This window comes from Morus notabilis, unplaced genomic scaffold (assembly GCF_000414095.1).
Source record: "Morus notabilis unplaced genomic scaffold, ASM41409v2 Scaffold623, whole genome shotgun sequence".
NCBI classification, from domain to species: domain Eukaryota; kingdom Viridiplantae; phylum Streptophyta; class Magnoliopsida; order Rosales; family Moraceae; genus Morus; species Morus notabilis.
This window is the reverse complement of record NW_010366773.1, coordinates 483,660-493,566: the sequence shown is the minus strand read 5'-3', so window position 1 is coordinate 493,566 and position 9,907 is coordinate 483,660. Positions and strand designations below refer to the sequence as shown.

Below are 9,907 nucleotides of genomic sequence, written 5' to 3'. Positions count from 1 at the left end.
GACTCAAGGGAGGCATTCAAGTTATAATCACGGTGTCGTGGGGGACCTTGCAAACCCTCACGTTCCGATGATTGCGCGCAAGTGGTACGCGAGCACTCGGGCCCATCAGTAAGAAAGATAAGATAAGATAATAAGACTATGATAAGACGTCATAATTAAGCATAATCAGCTCATGCATATTTATTCATGTGTACTTACAGTTATTTTGTGAGATATAGTTCTTACTTGCTGAGCGAAAGCTCAATCAGATATGTTCATGCTGTAGGTAAGAAACCTATAAGCAATTCTTGAAGGGCAATGGCGAGCGGTGGACGAATGGTGGAGATGGAAATGGATACCGCTCACGCAGTTATCTTCCGCAGTAAGTTTAAGAAAAGTCATGTATATGTTTATATGATTCAAAGGTTTCAAGTATGTATGTTTAAAAAGTATATGTACATATGTATGTTAAGAAAACCAAGGTTGTAGCTAACAACCCTAGTTTTGAGTATTTAAGTTTTAGAACGTTACAACAGTGCATGCAACAAATAAACGAATTTTAAACATTACGATTTAAATGATTGATTTTAAAAGGACTTTAAGATGTACTTGAATTTAAGATTTCTCACGAAATCCGTTTTAAAGTCAAATTAAATGGCCCAATTGAATTGGCTAGTTTTAGAAAGGCTTTTAAAGAGTATTTGAAACAAGAGTTCAAACACAGCTCCATTTGAAAAATATTTCTAGAAGGTTTTATCTTAATTGAAATTAAGAAAAGCTTTAAGAAATTCAGTGATTTATTCTTTTGAAATTATTGTTATGAATTATGAAAGTATTCATTCTTATGTTTAAAAAAAAAATGTTCCGCAAATTTTAAGAAATGCCAGTAAGTACAAGTTAAAAACTAAGTTACGGTGGCGGCCTCATAGGAGGGTCGTCACAATATCGCCATGTGGTTTTTAAAACCGACAACAACCAAGTTGATTAGGAGTATAGAAAATGACCACGGATGTTACAGACTTTGAAGCATCATCTTTTGTGACTTGTCTACTGGTGTGCCGTGTAAAAGAGAGCAACAAGAAGTGTTCTCAAGAGAAATAAAAAATATAGAAATTTCCTAAATAATTATACGGATAAATATGTATTAGTGAAGCAATTGTATAAACCTCTAATTGCCCTTTTTAGGAATCACGTGGTGAGGGAAAAAAATGTTGGAAGTCTTTTCAGTCAAAGTAATATCATTTTCCAGAGCTAATTGTAAGTTTAGTTTACCTTATCTTCTCTGGTCACTCTTAAATATTGTAGCATCAGTGGTCATCTTACCGCAAGACTTTTTATGATGGTTGTATAATGAATTGCACTTTCCTTGGCACCTTCTTAAGTCGCTACTATTAATTTGGTCCATATGATTTTCGATAAAAAGTAATCAATCAATCGGTTAGAAGTCATTGTCTTTGTAGGTCCTTCTTAAGTCATTATTGATTAATTTGGTCCATATGATTCCGATGAAAAGTAATGAGTTGATCAGTTAGAAGATGTGTTGTCTTTGTAGGTCCCTTGTTTAAAGAACGATGGGCATGGAAATGTCACCCACAAGTAGATTAAGAGGACTTATTATGGCAGATTAATAGTGTATGGAAAACAATAAAATTTGGCCTCTCAATGGTTTCCACCGCTATCAAAAGACTTTTTCAAAAGAGTTGTTCCTTCTCAATTTATTGGTAATTTGAGTGTTCACTCCTAAAGTTTGTCATACAAAACTTTCATTAATGCACAGAGGAAAATGGGCGTACTGTTCCTAGTCAAGCAATTTATTATTTTGATAAAAGAAGATACCAAATCATGAAAAGGATGCACATAGGAAGAAAATTAGGATATACGACCGTGATAACCAATTTATCTAAGATATCAATGAATTATTTAAAAACCAAAGATGAGAACTTCCATCTTTTTCAATCAGAGGAAGAAAAAAATAATAAGTGGAATTGCTAGGAGACAAAGCATATATTCAATTGAACAAACATCTGTGAAAAATCATTGGCAAAAGGAAAAAAATCCTTTACATTACAATTTTCCATGATTAAATCCTTGTTAAATTATGAGAAGATTCCAAATACCCTCAAAAGAGACGGAAAAAAAAAAGTGTAACTTGGTATTTGGGGAACATGAAATTAACTTATATGTATATACAACGATTTCCTTTGGTTTCCGAACTCCATATTGGGGAAGGACCGTTGTTATATATATATATATATATATATATATATACATATATATGACAAACTGATGTAAAAGCCATGCACATGGAATTCATCAATTGTCGGGGACATTGTATTTGCAGTAGAATAGCGCTTTGAGAAGCATCTGTCCCTACCTCAAATGAACATTAAAAATGAGAGAACGACATGAACTTCAAAAAATGACGAGTAAAAGAAAAACGAATTGTTCTCTCTTAGCGTCTTTAGAAGCACAAATTGTTCCCCCATACTGATGACGTGGCAATTATTAGAGGGGTAATTTAATAAATATTTTATGTAAATGCTCGGGAAGTATGTATCACATTTTAAAATGTCCCATGATCACTTTCAATGATTTAATTAGAATTTAATATCTAATTAATTTTTAATTACATGCCACGTCAATAAAATTGTTATTTTATTATGTTTTCCATAGATTATGGACATTTTAATTTGATGTGTTTTGATAGATCAATGGACATTTTGAAATATGATATATACTTCATGGGACATTTATACAAATTATTCATTAAATTATCTCTCAAATTATTGTCATGTCATCAAATTCATTAGTCAAATAAACAAAAGGGGCAAAGAGACTAACGTTTCAAAATTTAAAGAGTGCCCGGATCAATTTTTAAAGTTAAGTAGTAAAATGATCAAAAGACCAAAATTCAGAGGGTAAAAATAAAACTCGAATCACATCTAACTTTTTTACTACAGTAAAAAACTCTCACATAAAATTACATCTCAACTCGAATTCTAAACTCGAATCAGCGAAGTGAACGGGGCCTAAAAATTGCTCATTGTGAAGACATATGTTGGATTCATTTTCAGAGGGTTTGCTTCCCAGCTCTTTCACTTTTTTTAACTCTCGAATCTTCCACACTTTCAAAAAATGAAAAATAATAATAATTAATGATACTAAATTTTTAACACGCCACGTCATTAAATTTCTATAATTGATACTAATCACCTATTGAAAGTAGTCACTAAAAACTCATCCATATATATTTATATATCCCTTTCAAAATGCTATTCTCCCTTTTAATAAGATCCATTGTACTTTGTTTCTAACGGGTACCGTACTCAATTTTTACTTTTATATTTTGGATATTCAATATTTATAACTTAAACTTATACCTAATTACAAGTTGGACAAATTTCTGATTTTTGTTGTGACGGAGATAACAGGTATATATTGTTGAGTCAAATTATCTCTCAATTGCAACCAAAAACTAATTTGCATATATTGTGATATGTGCTAACCTTTTGCTTTTATTCTTCCCATGTTTTTGCCCCTTCCCCTCAATCAAGTTGGGAAATGAGAAAGCAAAAACAAGAGGGTTCTACATCTGCAGATGTTAAAAAGATGTCACAGCTATCACCCAGCAAATACTGCAAACAGATAAACAAGGTAAATTCTTACCAAATGTGATATTCCCTGTAACATTGTTTATACAAAAACAATATTCATTGATAAAGCTTTGAAATAGAAATGCATTTTCGCTTGTCTCTTGCAGAGTTTGTTAATCCAACACCAAAAACACAACACTATTCATTTTCATCATCGTCAAGGGTACTATCTCAACAGACCAGTTCTTATTTTAGAAAATTTTTCAAAAATCTGTATTTGATCTGACGGTGTACTCTGCCACGAGCTGTGCAAAAGACGATGATTTGTTCTCAAGCAATCTTGTCGGAGAATCATATTCCTCAATAAGCCCTGCATGAAAAATCGAGAGACAGTGATCAGAACACTATAAAATAAAATGGTAACTTAAGAAGTGGAATAAAGTTATATGGCCGTTGAGTACTAACCGTGACTAAGAAGCAAAACCATGTCACTGTCAAGAACGGAAGTTATGCGATGAGCAATGGTGATAACCGTGCAATCAGAAAAGTGTTGTCGAAGTGTTTGCTGAATTAGATTGTCGGTAGCTGTGTCGACCGATGCTGTGGCTTCATCAAGCACCAGAACCTTGCTTTTCTTGAGTAGCCCCCTGCCAAGGCAGACAAGTTGCCTCTGACCCATACTCCAATTCTCTCCATTCTCAGTAACTGTAAAATCCGCATTAACATAAAGGAAACAATTAATTTATATGTAGGTTAGAAAATGAGCTTATATCTCCATCTGAATAGCCATCTAAACAAACCTGCAGAATCTAGCTTTCCTTCTTTCTTCTTAACTTCATCTCCAAGTTGGCACTTATCCAAAGCCTAAACCATGTAAGAGAGATATTAAGAATCAACCATAGAAGATTACTTCTTACCATAAATAAATAAATAACATAGAAGATTAGTTGGAAGGGAAAAAAGAAAAGAAAAAAAAAAAAAAAAAACCCACCTCCCATATTTGTTCGTCTGTGTATTCTTCGAGCGGATCCAAGTTGCTTCTCACAGTCCCTTCAAACATGGTCGGATCCTGAGGGATAATGCTCAACCTTGATCTCAAATCGTGCAGCCCAATTGAAGATATGTCGATGCCATCTATCACAATCTGACCGGTGGCAGGGTCGACAATCCGGAAAAGTGTTTGAATGAGAGTTGATTTACCACTGCCTGTTCTCCCTACAATGCCGGTCTTCATTCCTCCCGGAAAAGTGCACGTGAGACCTCGCAACACAAGTGGCAAGTGTGGGGCATATCGAACCTAAAAATATATTATTTATCCATCATACACAAGAAGAGCTCTGTATAAGATATAAAAATATCTTTTGGTGTCAGGCAAGTGGAATATCAATTAGAAACTAGCAACTACCTGAAGATCACGAATGGCGACTTCTCCATGTGATGGCCAAGAATGATCGGGCCGATTTGATTCTATTACAAGAGGAGGTTCGCTTGGGATAGTGGTGTATTGGAGAATTCTTTCCACTGATATTATTTTGTTCTCCATATTGCAAAGATTCCAAACAAACCAAGCTTGTAGCATATTCAGATTAAGTCCATATGTGACGGCTAATCCCGCAATGCCTATAGTTAAAAGGGGAAAAAAATAGAAAAATTGATTTAGTATCCTTTGCCTTTTTTTTTTTTTTTTTTTTTTGCAAGAATAAAACTATAAATTTTTTGAATGGGAACAACTTGCCTGGATCAATCACTCCCTCCGGAAGAGTGATCAAGAAAACCAAAGAAATGATGAATGTAATAACAGACAACACATCCAAGCGAAAGCATAGCCATTCCATTGCACCTGCAATGCTGAACTTAGGCCGGGAATATCCATCTGCCAATTTCAAGTTTGTGTCCTGGAATCTCGACGCGTGATCAAAGCTCCTTATGGTTGTTGCTCCTGAAATTGTCTCTGCAAAATGTTGTATGACTGGAGCTTTGCAGACGCCAACTAACCGTGATAGTTCTCGTGCTGAAGGTATGTAGTATTGCTGCACAATTATAAACGGTAAGGACCTTCCAGTCACATTCACAAGCTCATAGTACATTCGCTTTAGCATAACTAATAAACCATTCTTCCCACTTTCCGTCCAAAAACTCTTCAGAATTAAGTCCAAAGAACCTTCAATAGATAGTTTCAATGTAGCACTTAAACAAGGTCAAAAGCAATACCTGATACCATATAGAGGTTGCAATGACAGGAATGAATACAATAAAGACTTGCCAAGCAACTTGGGACATCACTGCAATAATTCCGATAAGTTGGATCAACGAGAATGCAACGGCAGCAACTTGACTGAAAATGGTCTGATCCACCGAACTTTGGTCAGTAGAAGCCTGCAAGAAAATGAAGAAAGGTATATAAAATGAAATTATTGCATAGAATATAGTTATCCTGATTAATGAAACATATACATCCAATTAAGAACTATGCTACGGAAATTTTTTCATTTACCCTATTTAGGATTCTTCCACTTGGGGTGGCATCAAAGAACGACATTGGAGCGCGGAAAATGCATTGATGCATTTTATTGAAGAGTAAAGTAGCTGTGTTATATCCAGCTGTTACGAGAAGCATAGCCCTCAAGAGGACACAAAATGAACTCCCAATGGCCAAAGCAACATATACAAGTATAAGTGTAGTGCCACTGACAGCAGGCGCTTCACCCTCCGAAACAGGACTTGCCCAGGCCATCCAATAGTTGCTCCCAATTTGGAAAACCTGAAATAAAATCTGCGCAAGCACTATAAGAGGTACAAGAGCTCCTCCATATGCTGTTGTGATGTATTTCCAATACACCCTAAAGCCGACTCTACCCTTCTCTCTTTCTTCTTCTTGAACAAGCTGTCCTTTTTGTCCTGCTGCACCCTCGGTTTTACTTTCTTCTTTCTTCAAAACCCCACTTGTACTCGCCGACTTTTCATTGTTCTCATCAATACACGTCTTTTCAGCTGAGCCAGAATCTACAGAATTAAGTGTGGACAATGCTTCCTTGTGGGCGCCAACAAGTTCCATAAAATCAGTCCCAAAATTCAAAATTTCATCGTACTTTCCAGCTTGGGTAATCCTTCCATCTTTCATGACCTAATAGTTGATGATGATATTATCTTAAATAATCAAAAATATATATATATATATAATAAAAACAAAAACATAGAAAAATGGAGTTTATATGAAGACAAGACAGAAAGACCTATGACTTTCTTACCAGTATCAAATCAGCAGTGGGTAAGAATTCAACTTGATGAGTGACATAAATCACGGTTTTTGAACTCAATAGGCCCAATAAGCATTCCTGTTATTAAAAGAAAATACACTATTGGTAAGTACATTGAGTTATCTCAAATAATACCTGCACTAATACCTTCAAATGCTTGAATGTTTAAGGACAAGAAATTTGGTTTACCTTAAAGAGGTGAGATCCTGTGTGAGCATCCACAGCACTAAAAGGATCATCAAACAGATAGATATCAGCATCTTGGTACAAGGCGCGTGCAATTTGTATTCTCTGCTTTTGTCCACCACTCAAATTGATTCCTCTTTCCCCGATGACTGTCTGATCACCAAATGGGAGGATCTCCAGGTCCTTCTTCAGTGAACAAGCTTCTAGAACCCTCTCATACCTTTCTCTGTCCATCTCCTCACCAAACAATATGTTCTCCTCTATCTTGCCACTCTGAATCCATGGTGACTGCGCAACATAGGCCTTCGTTCCACACAACTTAATGGTCCCGGAAATCTTTGGAATCTCTCCTAGGATACTTGAAAGCAAGCTTGACTTGCCTGAGCCAACGGTACCACAAACAGCAACTCTCATACCGTGGGACACTTTGAAACTAATATCATTCAGTGTTGGATTTTGGGAAGATACATCCCAAGAGAAATTACCATTAACTATCTCAATAGCTATATCTGAACTACCTCTTGGAAGCTTCTCGATAATATCGGGCTGCAAGTCATCAAGACGAAGGAAAGATGATATTCGGTCTAAGGAAACCTTCGTCTGTACTACCATCCCAATTGTGTCTGGCAGACTGTAGATAGGCTGCTGAAGAATCCTGAATGTTGCAAGCGAAGATAAGATCTTCCCAGAGTCAAGTGGAATCCCGAGAAGCATACAAGTACCAAAAGTGACAACAGACACAAATGTAGGAGCACCCCAGAAGACAAATACGGTCATAGCCCAAGTGTAAAGATATGTTCTCAATGACCCTTCCTCGATTTTCCTGAGCTCAGTGATCTTGGACAGGAACTTCATCTCCCAACCTTGTAACTTGAGAATCCTCATGTTCCTTAATATCTCAGACATCGCCTTCATCCTAACATCTTTTGACGCCATCAACTTGTCTTGAAACTTCTCTTGCAACTTCCCCAGAGGAATATTCACCAACATAACTAACACAGTCACCACAAATGTCGAGATTGCAGCGAGACCAAGATTCTTGTACAGAATCAACAGTGCTAAAGCGACTTGAACAATTACCAACCATGGATCGTGCATATACCAAATGCATTCTCCAACTCTTTCAGCATCAACAGTCATGAAATTGATAATCTCCCCACTGGTATGCCCCTGCTTGGACTGGCACGAAAGCGTCAAGCCCTTGTTGTAAATTAGCGCGACAAGCGCTGAGCGGACCCTAATTCCAATCTGTTGTGTCTTGAAAAACAATTGCCTCAGCGAGAGGCACTCCACAATCTTCGCCAAGCAAAATGTAGAAACCAGCATATAGCCCTCGTTTTTGAACTCACGACGCCCGTTAAGGTATTGAACTAAAGTGTCAATAAGATAAGGACCAACATAGCATGCTATGGTGTATAGAAGTGTAAGCAAGCCTGCCAAGAGAAAGTCTTTCCAAACAGACAAGAAAAGTGCTTTCACCAACTTAAGCGTGGTAACTCTGCTAACGTCTCCGCAATCAGAATCGATTTTACTCTTTAAAGTCGAAAAGATTCCAACCACACTATCTCCAACATCAAGTTGGGGAACATCCTCAAGGTCTAAAGTCTTCTTATTGCCAAGGGCAATTAGAGGACCAATCCAAGAGAAACTAAGAATGCTGAAAATTCCAGCATTCGAATAGGGGGTTAAAGTTTCTTCCCCCTTGGGCTTGTTTGACACTACATCACTACCTACACCACTATTACCATTCAAAAGGGGTTCTTCAAGAAGAGTTTCTTGATCTTCCACCTTCCCGAAAAACCCGACAAATACGAAAAACAAACCCGAAATAACGGATACGACATCCAAAACCAAGGACTGAACTGGTAAGGAAACATGTTTCTTGTGCAGAACAATGTCAATAACGAGGCAATAACAAGAAACAAAGAAGTAGAAACCCCACCAAAGTCTCAACAAATACGGGTATTTTGATTGACCAAAATTGGAAAATTGGGCGTGCAAATGGACAGAAATTACACCCCAAGCAAGTGTTCTAATGGCTAAATCCAAAACGGTCACTACATTTTCTTCAGACCAATCATTTCTATACCAAAAAAAGCAACTCAACAAACACAAAACCAGGTTAAACAGAGAAAGACCAAAGCAAAGAAACAAAGTCTGTTTATGATACAGACTTTTCGTGTTTTTTGACCTCTCTTTTGGACCCTCCGTATTACTTCCCTTCAATTTATGACACACCCACGAGATAAACAACACAAATAACAACATAAAATGCAAAGAACCAGAAACCCCACGAAGGAAAACTGGTTTTAGAAGGAAATTAGTACTTGGGTATGAAAAAAAGTTTGATGACAAGAAGGTTGACATAACCTGTTTCGGTGAAGCTAAGAATTCCATTTTCTGTGGAGCTTCTGTTGAGCAACTTCTTAGAGTGAAGTGGTTTTTTTTTTTTTTTGTTCTGTCAACATGCAAGTGAACAATGAAGATTTTTATGTGTGTGTGTGTATGTATATATATGTAAAAAGTATGTATTAATGTTGGAGAGTTTTAGTCAACGGAAAGAGTCAAAGGTGGAATTCCTTTGGAGGCAGATAACGTGATGCGCAAGATTCATGAGACGGAGAATCCTAAAGCAGATTGCAAAGGCGATTTTTCCAGGAAACAGGGGAAGCCGAGTGAGAGAGACACTGTGCTATGGAGAAAGGATCAAGTGGACTCTACTTTTTGGCGAATATTTATATGGAATCTGATTTTTCTTCTTTCTTTTTTTTTTTTTTTTTCCTTTTGATCTTTTTTTTTTGAAATTTTTTATCAAATTCATTTATAAAAGACAAAAAATAAAAAATATTAAGTAATATTATTTTATTTATGTCACTGTTATAAATATATCTT

The 9,907-nt window shown here is 36.4% G+C and overlaps 1 protein-coding gene across 1 annotated transcript; it reads right to left on the bottom strand.

The window, feature by feature from the left end:
- Positions 1-3,466: 3,466 nt before the first annotated feature.
- LOC21399279 (ABC transporter C family member 3) lies at positions 3,467-9,703 on the bottom strand. Its single transcript, XM_024174129.1, has 10 exons — positions 7,019-9,703; positions 6,821-6,907; positions 6,067-6,696; positions 5,784-5,948; positions 5,308-5,602; positions 4,978-5,192; positions 4,564-4,869; positions 4,373-4,436; positions 4,038-4,277; positions 3,467-3,942 (listed from the first exon to the last, which is right to left on the bottom strand). The coding sequence occupies exons 1-10, from the start codon at positions 9,410-9,412 to the stop codon at positions 3,836-3,838; spliced, it is 4,503 nt and encodes a 1,500-aa protein (XP_024029897.1). The 5' UTR covers positions 9,413-9,703; the 3' UTR covers positions 3,467-3,835.
- Positions 9,704-9,907: the final 204 nt, after the last annotated feature.